Genomic DNA, 16,610 nt, shown 5'->3' with positions numbered 1-16,610 from the left:
TACTACCCAAATCACACGCGCCTGCCTGACCACCGCCGGTCTTCCCGGCCTGGCGAGGGCGGGGCTGGGGGAACTCGCGCTGCGACCCCAAGGGCCTCGAGCTCCCCCGCTGACAACCTTTGTTGTTGACACACAACACCAGGCTCACCAACACAGATGCAGAACGTGTGGCGTGAGAGTCGCTTGACAGCACAACATTCTCACGGACAGACCCAGGCCTAGCCAGCAACTGGGTGTCAGCCCCTGTCCCCATGAGAAGCGAAACGTGGGGCCGATTGCGCTTCATTGAAGGCACGAGGCCCGCAGCCAAAGGAAACAAATCAGAGCCCTTATCCCGCTGGTGTTGGGGGGGGGGGGGGGGAGTGACCGGAGAGCAAGCTAGACACAGCTAGACGGCGACGTTTTTTTTGGGCGTGCTCATCTAATGTAGCCGATCCCTCGGCCGCCAAGGCTGTCGGCCTTGCGATCACCTGTTTTCTTTGTGTCCAGGGTACCTAAGGCGGGGGAAACATGGCCGCTGGTTGGGGGCCTCGCCACAGCCGCTGGCGAGGCTGCGCCCTCACCTCTGACTGCGTGGTGCGAGGCGGTGTGGGGCCTAGGTAAAATACCGCCCGCGCTCCTGCGGAAAGACCAATTCCCTCCGCGGAGAGGGGAGCCCTGAGGAGGGAAAACCCTTCTCTCCTCCTCAAGGGGAGACTGATCCAACCAAAGATGTCTGTAAACAAGCGTTGACAGCATCCTAGCCCTTCCTGCGGTTATAGCTTGCGGCTAGGTCAAAAGCTAATAACCTCAAAACCTTGCACAATGTTTCGACGTCGGCTGGCCCTAAGGCCCCACCACCAGACACCATTGTTGACAGAAAAAACAGCAATTCGAACAATGTTGCTAGTCGCTGCTAATTCTATACCGCGGCGGTATAGGCTTTAACAGCCCACCAGCCACCTGCCGGGCCGACTCGCCTCATGGCGTCGGCCGGGCGGGACACCGTTCCACCATGTCAGAGGCAAAGGACTGATGCCACCTGCTTCACAAGCACGGAGCACCAGTGGTGGCTGCAGACAAAAGACCACCACTAGTGAAGCACTGCCTCACTAGTAGGAATGCAGCAACCTCCACTGTGGTGTGCACCCATGAAGGGGTAAATTAATAAATGAACGAAAACTCCACTAACACACTGCAGAATGGGCTAGCCCATACACATAAATGTTAAGGGGATGGAGACCAGAGAAAAACACCAGTCCCGCACACAATTCATAGATTCACAAAAAGCACACCAGCCCTAGGCCTCAGCCCATCCACCCATGAAAATGGTAAACAAGCCCCCGCCAAACCCCCAACATTAGACACAGATTGACCGTCAGCATGAATGGTTAAGAGGAGGGAAGACCTTTTAGTAAAGACAGCCCTCGGCGGGGAACAAGAACGGAGACCCAGCATTGTAGCATTAGCCGCGCGCACTAGGATAGTTGGGAAAACACCCAAAACAGAGTCATGACGACCATGTTTACCCAGATATCCTGCCCCTCGCGCCAATACACAACTCGGCTGTCTCACGGGACAACGAGCAGTATCACAAATGCTAGCATTAATGCCTGGCAGCGCAGGCCCTACCTGTGCGTGACCTAGCCCGACAGCTAGCCGCCGTGCGACGTCCCTCGATCCGCGTCACGAGACGAGGAAACCCCAGGACAGGCCCGATGCGCTGTTAGGATGTGCCGAGAAGATTCCAGGGGCTGGTAAATCTCAGACGAAAACCCAACATTGTGTAATTTCTCTCTGCATTTCATAACTAGTTCATGGAGTGCACTGCAGCGTCCATGTTGGAAACAAAAAAAGAGGAAGGTAGAGTGTGACCATGTCCGGCGTCTTATAAGAGGACGCTGGGGCGTGGCCTGGTCAGGTGCATGGGTGCAAATTGTTTGTTCATGAGCACAGTAGGTGCTAGGAGATAAGAGTTCTCATAATGGCAGGAGCAAGACGCGATGACCAGTATGATATATAACCACATTTCATAACTGTCATCATTATGCGATCTATGAACCATACAATTGAGCCTCAGAAAAATAAGGTAGAATGACTAACTTCTAGTCTAGACTAGGAGAGACATATGTAAACAAGACATGCCCATCAAAAAAATATATATACATACAGTATATATTCAACATGGTGGACCTAATGTGATCTGCGGCTTTGAAATAGAAAAGGACCTGGTTGTGACTGTAGTATGACTTCAGTTCTGAGACGCTAAAAAACAACTCTGGCCGCGTTGCCGATTAATAATCAACCCTACGATGTGACACAGAACAATATACATACGTGAAATAATTCCTCTTTGGACCCTTGGAGCCAAAAGTGAGCTGAAGAAAATCAATCATCAAAACAATAGTTTTGGGACGATACAAATTAAATAAGCTGTTCCCGTTGCATTTAAAACACCAGACGTTAAGTGCGTTATACTGGATTGCCGACACACAAGGGATGCCACTTGTGTACAGTGTTGGAGTTGTCCGCCGTCATTCGGTCAGAAAACTGGTCTGCATGGTACAGTACTGGAAACTTGTAGAAGAAGTAGATGGTTGGAAAAAGGTCAAGCACTTTCCGGTCTTACACATTGAGCTAACTCTCAAACAACATACAGAAAGATGATAAGGATGGATAAGAACAATGTTACCGTACTTTTCGGACTATAAGCCGCAGCTTTTTCCCCTATTTTTCGACCCTGCGGCTTATATAACGGTGCGGCTTATATGTGGACAAAACCCGAAAATCGAAATATTGCTTTTTTTACTGCATTGAAATGTTATTTATCTGTTCCCTTATTTACTTAATACAACTTGTAAATGAGTTAATTCTTGTTATTTGTCCGACAGTATTGTGTCCCAATGGGAGTCATTCTCTGTAGAGGTGGGAGTCATTCTCTGTAGAGGTGGGAACTTAAAGCTCAATATAAGAACGGCCATGCACCACCACCCACAGAATCGAGAAAAAGCAATCAATCTGTCAATCCTTTCCGTGTCCGGGCCGGGTGAGGTTTCCCCGTGTTGAGTCAAATTAAGCCGCAGGCTCCACTCCTTACATATGGTAATTAAACATTAAAACACATGCAGCTTATAGTCCAGTGCGGCTTATATATGTACACATCATTCAATTTAGCTGCTGCGGCTTATAGTCAGGTGCGGCTTATAGTGCGAAAAGTACGGTACATTCTTTAGGAAAAGAGCTTTTTTTGCTTGAAGTAGGCGTCGAATCGACACAGGGCGTAATCCTGAAAGACAAAAAGACAAACGCTTTTACTTTCATGTGGAATGCGGCAGGATATGCTAAGACAATTTCAGCAGAGGTAGAATGAAAAAGCATAAAGTACAGTGAGGAAACCCTAACATGTAACGTATAATAATAATAAAAAAAAAAACGTCTTACTTCTACTATTATGCACTCTTCCACTAAATAATCACCCTTGCCTATATTACTACCTACTATACTAATATGTCAATACTACTATGCACTCAACACTGCAGCACCCAAGTTTCAACACTGTTTGAGTTGTACCCTTCCTGCTGACTTGTCGTACAGAACTTGTAAGTCGCTTTGGATACACAAAATATAAATGTAATATAACTGATGGGGCATACCCTCATATGCACCTTTGATCACACTTACTTGCTCATATTCTTATATTCAGAGTTAATTATATTGTTTACACTGCTTATCTTTAATATCATTTTAGTCTATATTTATGTCTTAAATGGTAAATGGTGCATTAAGTGTCTTGCTACAGGATACTTCGACACGCTGTCCGGGAATCGAACCGGGAACCTCTGGATTACCAGACGACTGCTCTACCACCCGAGCCACTGTCTTCTACCATTACCCTGACCATACCTGTACCTCCCCTCCCCCATGCTGCTACGACGCCTGGATTTCAATAAAGAATCAATAAAGGAATATCTTATCTTAATACAATATAACACTCAGAATGAGTGTTTCTACAATAAACATTCATTCATCATTACTAGCGCTATTAAACGGTTCCTCTTACCATATAGCCAAACTCAATCTTTGATATCCTGGCTTGGATGACGGACCACAGGCCCCAGAGGAAGTGTGATGCCAATGCATACCTACAAAGTCGAGGAAGGAATAAAGCATTCAACTAACAATGCCAACATACCATAATATACGTAACATGTGTTTAATATGGAGATAATCTTATACATTTTAGTTTGCATAAAAATAGAGCAAAACGCTTGCATTTAGACCAGTGACCATGTATAAAACATAATTTTTCTGCAGGAGACTCATCTTAAAACCTCACAACATTCCAGTCTTAGATGCAGATGGGTGGGTCAGAGTAATGCCAGGGGGGTGGCTATTCTAATTCACAGATCAGTGCCTTTTACATGTTCCAATGTGATTGCAGACCGCAATGGCAGATACATAATAGTCAGTGGTAGGTTATTTAACACATATGTACTCCTTGTCAATATCTATGCTCTTAACTGGGACAATGGGGATTTAAAAAAAATCTGTTTTCTCCACTCTCCCTGATATGTCTTCCCACATGTTGATAGTAGGAGGTGACTTTAACTGCTGGCTGGATCCACATTTGGACCGTTCCTCCACTAAACCTACTACTTTGACAACCTCAGCTAGGGTGGTCCGGACCTTTATGTCTGATTATGTGGTCACTGACCCTTGGAGATCTAACCCAGGGGTGCCCAACCTTTTTTGAACCAAGATCTACTTTTTAATTTGCCACCTAGCCGAGAGCTACCAGCCCAAATTTGACATACTCTCGGCTAGTATTAGTAGTAATAGTAGATTAATAATACCCATTCAATATGCACATGACAGAAAATATTATATGGCATATAATATTTTCTGTCATGTGCATATTGAATGGGTATATAATATAATATGATATTTTATATGTCATTGTAACAGTGTAGTGTAGGAATTACAAGAATGACAAGAATGTTATTAATGAAATGAATGAATATTACCAAACGGAATTGTTTCTGTATACACATTTATAAAACGATCAAGGCATATTTAGCAATTTTTTATGCGTTCACATGCGCTTTTCAAGAATAAACAAAAACGAGACTTAATGGGAAGGGTGTGCTTGTACATTTGAACATAGTTCCATGATACGTGGCTGCGTTGTGCTGAAAGAGGCGCAGATCCGCTTCTACTCTGATGCGAGATCTGCATTTATTTTTTATTAATGTCAGAGCCGAGAATCCCGCTTCACAGAGGTATGTTGATGCAAACAGGACAAGCTTTTTCAGCGCAGCATTACACAGCACTGGGTAGTCGTTCCAGACTGATATCCAAAACTTTGCGAGGGCCTGTCCAGTGAACTTGACTTTCAGTAGCTCGTCACATGAAAGATCGATCAACGCCTCCTGCTCAGACAGAGGGAGGCCTGTTGCGAGCGGCATGTGCAATGAACGGATCTTGGATCCAGTTGTTCAAATTGTCCGTGCTCTTTCTTTCGGGGAAATAATTCCAAAATTGATCAATGAGCCCTTCTATGTGGCTACAGATGATGGGCTTCAAATCACCGTTTTAAATTCAGGATGCTTAGTTTCCAAGTGCCGCTGTAATTTACTTGGTTTAAAGCTCTCGTTAGAAAGGATCTCGTAACACAAAACGCACTGTGGTCTCGGGTCATCTTCTTGGCCAGTCCAAGTAAATCCATATGCCAAGTATTTAGGATCATAACTTCTTTTACTCCGTTTCAGTAGTTCTGGTATCGCTACTACTAAATTCTGCCTTTCTCTTGCCAGCATTTGGAACACACGCACGTGACGCGCCGCTTCCGACAACAGACCTATCCATTGCGAGTGTCCAGGTTAGATGAATCAACTTTATCATCAGCTTTATATGCTTGGCCTGGAAAGCCCCCCTCCCCCCCTGGAAGTGCTTTAGTTACGAGACAGTGTCGATCACAAATATCTGAGTACACATTGACTAACAAAAGACCAGACGATATACCTGCGCAGGGCTGTCACGCACGCTCGCGCATGCACGTCGCAGCACTTTGCGCTCCTCTGACCAGACGTGGCCTCAGTGATTATACCTGGACAGGATGTATGATGTGTATTGGATACTGTGCCTCCGTTGATGCAGGGGCGAGACATGGCAAATACACACAGCGGCCAGGTGGATCTGCGTGATCTACCGGTCGATCGAGGTCGACTGGTTGGGCACCACTGATCTAACCCATCTGGTATAAAGTATACTCTTTTTTTCTCACCAGTCCACCACACCTTTACACGTATAGACTACTTCCTTGTAGACGACAGACTTCTTCATTCCGTATCTTCATGCTCGTATAATCCAATAATTATTTCTGATCATGCCCCTGTTACCCTAGTAGTAGTCTTTCAGGCTGCCATCAATCTACGACCACCTTGGCGTCTGAACACCCACCTGCTCAGTAAAGACAACTTTGTACATTGTGTCAAACCAAATCGATTTTTTTTAAGTACAAATAGAACCCCAAACATCTCTGCATCGACTCTCTGGGAAACTTTGAAAGCATATCTATAATTTCATATGCCGCATATGAGAGGAAACTAAAAAATACCAGACTATCTGTGCTGAAGCGCAGTATCGCTCAATTAGACAATATATATGCTGTGTCACCATCTCCAGATGCTTATAAGGAGCGTCTAGCTTTGCCAGCAGTACATGATATACTACTGACAGATCAGGTTACTGAACTGCTTGTCAAATCTAGAAGCACTTATTATGAACAAGGAGATAAAGCCAATAAATTACTGGCTCACAAGCTGCGCCAGGTCTCATCTTCACACCAGATTCCTAAAGTCTGCACATCGTCTGGGATATCCTCAGACCCCAAAGAGGTCAATAACGAGTTTAAGCGTTTCTACCAATCTTTATATACATCTGAAAACGAACCCGATATCTCATAATTGGATGACTTCTTCCACTCCCTCGATATACCTTTAATTAGCCAGGATCTGGTTGGAAAACTAGAACAGCCACTTACTACTGAACTATCTATGGCCATAAAATCTCTTCAATCTGGGAAAAGTCCAGGACCGGACGGCTACACAGTAGAGTTCTACAAGAAGTTTCTTCCTAAGATAGCCCCTATTCTAAACAAAATGTACAATGAAGCCGTTGTAAATGGCACTCTCCCACAGACTCTTACCTTAGCCACGATCTCTAATACAAAAAAAAAAAAAAAAAAACTCTGGAATGTGCTTCATATCGTCCAATCAGCCTACTAAATGTAGACTATAAAATCTTAGCCAAGCTCCTAGCAATACGTTTAGAATCAGTCCTTCTGTCAATTATGTCGCCTGATCAGGATTTATAAAAAATAGACATTCTTTAATCTCAGACATTTAGTTAATATCATACATAACCCCTCTATGACCAACACTTCTGAGGCTGTCATATCCCTAGATGCAGAGAAGGCATTCGACAGGGTGGAATGGAAATACCTTTTCTACACCCTAAATAAATTTGGCTTTGGCTCTAAATTCACTACTTGGATACAACTTTTGTATTCATCCCCTCAAGCCTCAGTCAGGACTAATGACACACAATCCAGTTGGTTTCCCCTACAGCGCTCAACACGTCAAGGTTGCCCTTTAAGTCCTTTATTATTTGCCCTTGCCATATAACCCCTTGCAATAGCACTCCGCCTTAACCCTCTCATCAAAGGTATAGTTAGATATGGCCATGAACATAAGGTATCATTGTATGCGGACGGTTTATTGTTGTATACATCTGATCTCTCCGTCTCTCCCCGCTGCCCTTATCACTATTGAATCCTTGGGTAGCTTATCAGGGTATAAATTGAACCTTAACAAGTCAATGGGCCACGCTTTAAAAGATAGGCATTTTCACGATACGTCACTATACGTCACAATGTTTGCAGAGCTATATCTATATTCTATATTATAGCTATGGAGACAATACTATGGCTCATTTGACAGTCACCATCTCTCGTCCAACATGTAAAAAAAAAAATAGTAAATTTTTTCATGTATACTTTTGCGTGTTATCCCGTGGTGAATATTGTATAGTTTCGAGTGATCCGGGCTAATTCCTGGAAGCTGAGTTATGGAGCACTATGTGCATTTTGCGAAAGTCGTTTGCGTTGCTCACCTGGACACGATACTATTTCCAAATCAAAGGTATATAATAGGTATTATGTTTCATCATGAAGGCATCAAAGGGGGGGGGGTCGTTTTGTGATGCTCTGATCGTCAGCAACGGCATACGTTTTGGAGTACGTAACATATGATCATTGCGATCGATGTGAAATCATTGTCGGATCAAAGTAGGATTGATGTCATATAGTCCTTACCTTTGCTAGGGGGTATTGCAAAAAGAACATTCCAATTGTCTGATCGTGATTTCCAGTATTGATGTCCATCGGGTCCCTGACATGAAATGGAACAAACTATGCATGAAGTGTGCTAGACGCATTCCAAGTGGCTCGAATGAAGCCTTTCACTTGCCCGGGTACCGTGCCTTTTCCCCCCATTTTTCGACCCTGCGGCTTATATAACGGTGCGGCTAATCTATGGATTTTTACAGCTAACGGCCACTAGGGGACCTCCTAAATCTATGGATTTTACAGGTTACAGTCCACCACCTTTAACTCTCACTTGCTCTTCTCTCACAGGCACACAGCTGCTGCAAGTTAATAAATGGGAGCTTCCTCAAACAGCCATCTCTTTCCTGACAATCCCCTCTGTGCACAAATATGGTAATTAAACATTAAACACCTGCGGCTTATAGTCCAGTGCGGCTTATATATGTACACATCATTCAATTTAGCTGCTGCGGCTTATATTCAGGTGCGGCTTATAGTGCAAAAATTACGGTACACTTCTCTCTAGCTGCAAGAATTAACTGTTAAAAATGAACACGCTCCCAAGATTTTTGTATCTCTTTCAGTGCTTACCTATTTTTCTCCCCAATGCATTTTTTAAGAAAATTGATGGACTGATTTTGTCTTTTATATGGGATAAGAACCCTCCCAGGATAAGAAAGCAGCTCTTACTAGGGCTGTCTTAAATACTTCGAAGCTTCGTTCGATGGCACAAGCTTCGAACATAAAAGAAAATCAAAGTTTAAAAAAAATAATTAATTAATTGTGTGTGTGTGTGTGTGTGTGTGTGTGTGTGTGTGTGTGTGTGTGTGTGTGTGTGTGTGTGTGTGTGTGTGTGTGTGTGTGTGTGTGTGTGTGTGTGTGTGTGTGTGTGTGTGTGTGTGTGTGTGTGTGTGTGTGTGTGTGTGTGTGTGTGTGTGTGTGTGTGTGTGTGTGTGTGTGTGTGTGTGCATGGGGCCATTGGGTGGGGCCGGGGGACAAATACACTGGAGGAAAGTAACCCAGCTTAGCACTGCCCAAATTATATCATCACTATTGCCTGTTTGAAGGATATCATCCTCAAACACATATACACCTACATGCCTTGTAGAATTCCACACATAAGAAAGAAAGATACTGGGATGAATAAACAAAATAGAAAATAAAATGTAGAAATGCATGCAATACATAAATAAATATGAATCTCCATATATGAAATAGAACATTTAGATAAGGTGCTACTGAGATGTTTTGGTGAGTTCTTAGTTTTTTTGTGGAAGTAGCCCTTCTTAAAAATGCATGAACATTCACTGATAATTGGTCTGTAGTGGAGTCTACAAGGTCTACATTGCCGGACCATGTCGACTCCGGACCTTGTAGACTGACATAATTCTGTGCATAGTTTAGTCTACACAGGCCATATTTCAAATAATCAAAATCTTACTTCATTCATCTTAAACATTCTTGATTTGGGGGATTGGTAGTTCCCATGAAATCTGAAGTTGTTCAAACGACAACAGCGATCCACCTTGAATTAAATCACACAGCCGAGTAAACCTTGTTGGCTGCGTCAGTCACGAAAGGGGCTACTTAATTCATTAATCCAATCCACTTTATTTATAGAGCACATTTAAAAACAACAACGTTTACCAAAGTGCTGTACAAGTCCCACAACATAAGATAAAAAAATTAATAAAAAAAGTAAAAAAAATAAAATAAAATTGATTTTTTTTCCGAAGCTTCGAATTAAAATCGAAGCTCGGCCCCGAAGCTTCGATTGCCAAAAAAAGTTTCGAAGGTCAGCCCTAGCTCTTACAGAGGCCTAAATCAGACGGAGGCCTCGGGCTACCGGATTTCAGGTTCTATTACTGGGCTGCTAACTTTAGGACCGTTCAGTTTTGGCTGCAGTGTGGAGGGATGTCCTAACCTCCAGTCTGGCTGGAGATGGAGGCAGCCTCGTCCGTACCGGCATCACTGTCCTCTCTCGCCCACGCCACTAGTTTAGGCCCTTATATCCCCTTTACAAAAAAATGTATGTGTCAAATCAACAATGAAGATTTGGAACCAATCTAGACACCACTTTGGCTTGCACACAACTTCTTTTGCTGCTCCGGTGGCCTCAAATCCGGCTTTCCCCCCCTTCTATGATTGATGGCGCTTTCTCAACATGGACTAGTCTCGGTATTAGAACATTTAAGGATCTCTATATCGATAATATACCTTTGCTACGTTCGAACAACTATCGGTTAAGTACGGTCTCCTCCGAAGTAATTTCTTTAGGTTTTTACAGATCCGGAGCTATGTCCGCAGTTTAGATACCCAGTTCCCCACCCTTCCTGGTGAAACACAACTCGACATTTTTCTTACCCCTCTTCCCACTCTAAAGGGCTCCCTGTCAAGAATTTATAGGCAGCTATGCTCATTACAGTCCACCTCCTTAAACATATTAAGTCCTCATGGGAGGAGGAATTGGGGGTTGAGATATCTGACGACATGTGGGAAAAAGCACTCAAAAAGGTTCGGTACAAAATAGTTACACGCCCACCGCCATTGGCTTGTAGATTTATTCTTTGGCGATTAGAATTTAAGGTCTGCCCGCCACCTGGCGGCTAACAAAATACACTGCATCTACCGCGGCCAGCAGGTAATGGGTCGTCTGTGCTCGGTGTCAATATGATGCGGCGGTGGTGAGTTGAAACTGTGTGTGTGTGTCAGTGCATGTGAGCGGATCGGAGCGTGAGCGGCGCGGCCGGTTTTGACGTGAGCGAGGAGTGGGTTTTAAAATGAGTCGGCGCGACGTCCGGAGCGAGAGTTCTCCTCCGCTCCAATCCACTCCAGGCCGCTCACAGTGGTTTAACACTGATGTAATAATATACATGCAGTACAATGCCAAAGCAACAGATGGCGATGTACAAACATGAAGGCCATTTTCAACCAATGAGAAGGGTGAACCTGTGATATCATGTTCAGGCTTCACTCCTCCTCCGTCACTCACTCCTGTTAGAAAAAGTATCGACGCCATTGTTGTTGACGTTAGCTTACATGCTAACGTTAATGGCAGCGACCATAGCATTGTGGCTCGGCTAGCCTATCATCGCTTAGTAGAGCTAGTGAATGGATAAACAACGTTATTTAACATTGCAGAATGGGTACAATTACAATGCGGCTCAATACAAACAATTGTTAAGGGGCCCAGGGGGTGTAGACTGTTGTAGTTTGAGCTAATTTACACCATGCTCCAAAAAAAAAAAAAAAAAAACTGCCGAGCGATCTGGCGCGGGGAGCGCTCGATTCAAGGTGAGCGGGGAGCGAGCGGAGAGCGACTTGGGGGCGGGGTCAACATGAGCGATTAGCAGAGCGGACCAAGCTTTAAAGAGCGAAGAGCGGATTTCTCGGCCGCGCCGATCCGCTCACGTGGCCTGGTGTGTGTGTGTGTGTGTGTGTCACGTGTCCGTTCTAATGTTTACAAACAATGAACCTTTAAATGTAAATGAGATGCGCTCTGCTCACAAGGTCAAGTTTGTAACATGAGACGCACATGAGGTCTTACATCACCCGTTCTTTAGCCTACAAGAAAACCCTGCAATCGCGTTTTTGATTGTGCTCTGATATTTTACTATTTCGCATTTGATTTGACCAAATATGTGGAGGCATATTCCCTGCAACAGGTTCAAAGATAACTTCACATTTATTGGCAATTCGTTTCCTTATATCGCTTCCTCCAGGGTTCCAACTTGTGTTGACAAAATGCAACCCTGCTCAGCTACAGGGAATCAGCGCTCTCTCTCTAGACTAGAAAGGTGCACTTAGTAGAGCACAGATGTCCGCCAGGGCGGCAGCCACACATAATAATAATAATAATAATAATAATAATAATAATAATAATAATAATAATAATAATAATAATAATAATAATAATAATAATAATAATAAATTGGATTTGTAATGCACTTTTTGTTCACTGGGATCCCAAAGTGCAGTTAAAAAAATTGAAATAAAATAGTTATTAGTAAAACAAATAAAATAAAATACAGAATAAAAATAAGATAAAAATAGAACATAGTTAATTAAAAACATAGTATAAACAGACAATTTAAAAACAAAAGCGCAATAAAATTAAAAAGCTAACAGTCAAAGGCCTTTTTGAACAGGTAGGTTTTCAGGCCTGCCTTCTCTCTCTCTCTCTCTCTCTCTCTCTCTCTCTCTATCTCTCTATCTCTCTATCTCTCTATCTCTCTATCTATCTACCTACCTCTCTCTCTCTCTGTTCAATGATTTAAAGTGGCCAAACGTTACAATATAAATACTAATTGGATTTTTGGCTGGTAAAAAATCTGCCCGGCTGGTAGTTTTTAAAATCTACCAGCCAAATGGCTGGTAAGTCAAAAAGTTAAGTTTGTTCCCAGTACACCTCTTCCATCTGTGCTCGGCATGGTCTCATCCAATGCAAAAGCATCCACCAAGCTCACTGGACTCCAATGAGATTATCCAGAATTTACAAAAATGTGAAACCTAACTGTCCACGATGTAATCGGTCCCCAGCAAAGTGCACATGTTTTGGAGTTTTTGGAAAAATATCTTCGATACACTCTCTGAAATATGCAGTACCCAGGTTGAACCAGACCCTTTGACTGCGTTATTTGGTGTTTCCCCACCCTTATTACAACTGACAGTTTTGGCTTTTATTACTTTGTTAGCAAGCCGGTTAATCCTACTTCAGTGGAAATCCTCCATACCCCCTTCTCATGCCCTTTGAATTAAATCTATTCTAACTGTATCAAACTAGAAAAAATCTGACACACACTACGAGGGTCTTTCTCTATGTGGGCTCCCTTCTTTTCCTATGTTGAGAGGATCCACCTCCCTGTAGTTCCAGACTGATATTTACCCACACAATATCCGTGGTACACTATTCACTCCTCCCTCCCCTTCAAACGTTCTCCCTGTCAATGCAATAGATTTGGTATGAGCACGACATCTCAAACAACACCAGAGTTGGTTGACCTATGAATCGCTGTACTCACTTTTTTTTTTTTTTTTTTTATGTATCTCCTTATTTAATTTTTTTTTATGTCTTATTTTTTTTATTTATTTTCATTAAAAAAAATGTATTACTACTATTACAATTTATTTCCGAAACTGTTTGTTTGTCTGTCTGTCACTTTGTTTTGATGTCTGTTGTCCCTTGTATTCCGTTTTGTGTTTCTAATGGAAAACTTTCAAGCACATACAGTATAATTTGTAAATGTTGGTTGCACTGAAAAAACTCAATAAACAGATATATATATAAAAAATAATAAAAACATGGCCAGTGGATAAAACAGCAATCTCCACCCTGTCAACTTTCATTACTACCGTAACTGTATCACTCACTCCTATACAGAACACCTTAAATTCACAACATTTTCTAAAATATACATTTTAACTTCCAACTTGAGGCCACCTCCCCCCTTCCACATCCAGGAGGAAGAGGTGAGGACCACCTTCAAAAGGCTAAAGAAAAATAAAGCAGCAGGCCCAGATAACATCAGCCCATCTGTCCTCCATCACTGTGCTGCAGAACTGGCCCCCGTCTTCACCAACATTTTTAACACCTCCCTCCGTAATTGTTCAGTCCCTCAGTGTTTCAAACAGTCCAGCATCATCCCTGTGCCAAAATCCAACAATATCTCCTGCCTCAACGACTACAGACCAATTTCCCTCACATCCGTAGCAATGAAATCATTTGAACGCATCATTCTCACCCACCTCAAAACCAGCACCACCCCCCTCATGGACCCACATCAATTTGCTTACAGAACCAACAGGACTGTGGAAGACAGTCAACACAGCCACCTGCTGCAACACCTGGAAACCCGCAACTCCTAATACGCCCACATTCTGGTCATGGACTTCAGTTCCGCATTCAACACAATCATCCCAGCCAAACTCATCAATAAACTACTGGACATGAACATTGACCCCTGCATCCGTCACTGGATCCACAGCTTCCTCTCTAACAGACAACAGAAGGCTGCGTCCTTTCACCCTGGCTTTTCTCCCTATACACCAACCTGGTCATATCCCTCCACAACTCCGTCAAAATCTACAAATATGCAGACGACACAACCATCATAGGCCTCATCAGACAACAATAAAACAGAATACCGTACACAGATCAACCATACAGTCACCTGGTGCACAGACAATAACCTCCTCCTCAACTCATCAAAAACCCAAGAACTCATCATCGACTTCAGACGCCAGCCAAACCCCAAAACCCCCATATCCATCTCCGGCAAACCCATAAATAATCACCACAGACTCCTTCAAATTTCTTGGCACCCACATAAGCAACAACCTCAAATGGAAAACCAACACAGACCACATCCACAAAAAAGCCAATCAAAGACTCTTCTTCCTCGGCCAGCTAAAAAAATACAGAATCAGAAAACATCTCCTGCTCCGTTTTTACCAGGCCATCATTCAAAGCATCCTCACCTTCTCCATAACAGTTTGGTACAGCAGTCTGGACATTCACTCCAAAAACAAACTGCAAAGAATAATCAATAAATCCTCCAAAATAATCCGCACCCCCCTTCCATCACTCAAATCACTCCACCGCCAAAGCACAATAAGAAGAGCAAGAAAAATGATCTCTGACCCCACTCACCCAGCACACCATATCTTCCAGCTGCTGCCCTCCGGGAGGCGCTACAGATCCCTGACCACCAAAACATCCCGCTTTAAAAACAGCTTCTTCCCCACTGCCATACGGACACTGAACTCCCTGTAGCACCCCCCCCCTACCACTGTTGCTATGGACATAATTATGTATTTATGTATTTAACTGCATGTAGTATGTATGTATTGTAAGTGATGTTATATGTTCTGTGTCAGAACAATGCTGTAACTGCACTGAAAACAAATTCCACCAGCCTGGCTGGGTGGTCATTAAATAATCGAATCTAAATTTGCTTTAAGGTTGTGTTAAAGGTCCCCTGTCTTCTAAATAGCCTTTTCCAGTGTTTATCATTGTTTTCTAGCAATGGGGGTTTGTATCAATGGGGTCTGTGTCTCTAATTCTCATTTTGGCAGATTGCTCCAATTCAGTTGAGACAATATCCTCCCCCAGTGAACTAAGCCATTCTGATTTGACTCGCTCCCTGACGTCAGTAGGTGCTGCTGATCTGCATAACTAACTATGGTTGTAGCGCACTCAACAACAGAGCGAGTGGAAATACTGACACTTCCTCAAACGGGTTGACGTGGCGTGGGTGCCGACAGAGAGAACGAGCGAGAGAGATCGCGCGGGGCAGGAGCTTCTCTCGGGGAAACACGCACACAGTCGGGAGCACTCGCATATAAATCACTGTCAACCTGATGCAAAATATCATTGCACACGCTCCCACGCCCGTATTCCAATCCGTGCAATAATATTCACAGGGGTATATATTGTCATTTGAAACAAGTTACCAATGCATTGTCCCATGAGATTATGCCCCCCCGCGGCAAAATGTATTAGTATCCCCCTCAATCTCTCTATGTCTCTCTTTGTCTGCCAGTGCAGACTGTAGGTGACTGTCACTCAAAGCGCTTATGGGCGGAGCCCAGCCCAAAACAGCTTGAAATCTTGAAGTGGAAAAATGCTGCTTTAGAGTACTTGATTAGAAATACAAAACAATGCATTTTTTTGAAAGATGTGTTCCATAGACTCACAGGAAGTGTGTAACATTGCCCAAATAGTGAAAGGAATAGCAATACACAGGACCTTTAAGGTTGTCTAGTTAGCAAAGAGAGGATGGATCTGAATATACTTAAAAACATCTCTTACCTGTTAGCTTCGATTAGCATCTCCTCTTCGATACGTGCCTGGTCCTCATGCATGGTATGCTCAGAGTAATCCCCCTTCTCTGCCATATAACTACGGAGGAAGTGAAGCTGCAATACAGAACAAGAAGTTAACAAAGTCTTGTTCATTATCAACCTATAAATAACAACCATCATCAACCTACAACAACAACCATCATCAACCGATAAAAACCATAATCAACCTATAGCAACCATCATCAACCTACAGCAACCATCATCAACCTACAGCAACCATCATCAACCTATAACAACCATCATCAAACTATAACAACCATCATCAACCTACAGCAACCATCATCAACCTATAACAACCATCATCAAACTATAACAACCATCACCAACCTACAACAACCATCATCAACCTACAGCAACCATCATCAACCTATAACAACCATCA

At 43.3% G+C, this 16,610-nt stretch overlaps 1 protein-coding gene across 1 annotated transcript in view; it reads right to left on the bottom strand.

The window, feature by feature from the left end:
- Positions 1-2,025: 2,025 nt before the first annotated feature.
- The window catches only part of chkb (choline kinase beta), a 61,173-nt gene continuing 46,588 nt past the window's right edge, over positions 2,026-16,610 (bottom strand). The window contains exons 9-11 of the mRNA XM_084334406.1: positions 16,176-16,282; positions 4,040-4,121; positions 2,026-3,265 (exon numbers count right to left, since the gene is read on the bottom strand). Of these exons, the coding sequence (XP_084190532.1) occupies positions 3,209-3,265; positions 4,040-4,121; positions 16,176-16,282 (246 nt within the window). The 3' untranslated portion in view covers positions 2,026-3,208. The remainder of the gene's footprint in view (positions 3,266-4,039; positions 4,122-16,175; positions 16,283-16,610) is intronic.

The sequence above is a fragment of the Notolepis coatsorum genome, assembly GCF_963971535.1.
Source record: "Notolepis coatsorum genome assembly, chromosome: 18".
NCBI lineage: Eukaryota > Metazoa > Chordata > Actinopteri > Aulopiformes > Paralepididae > Notolepis > Notolepis coatsorum.
Note: the sequence above shows the minus strand (reverse complement) of the source record. Positions and strands in the feature narration are given on the sequence as shown.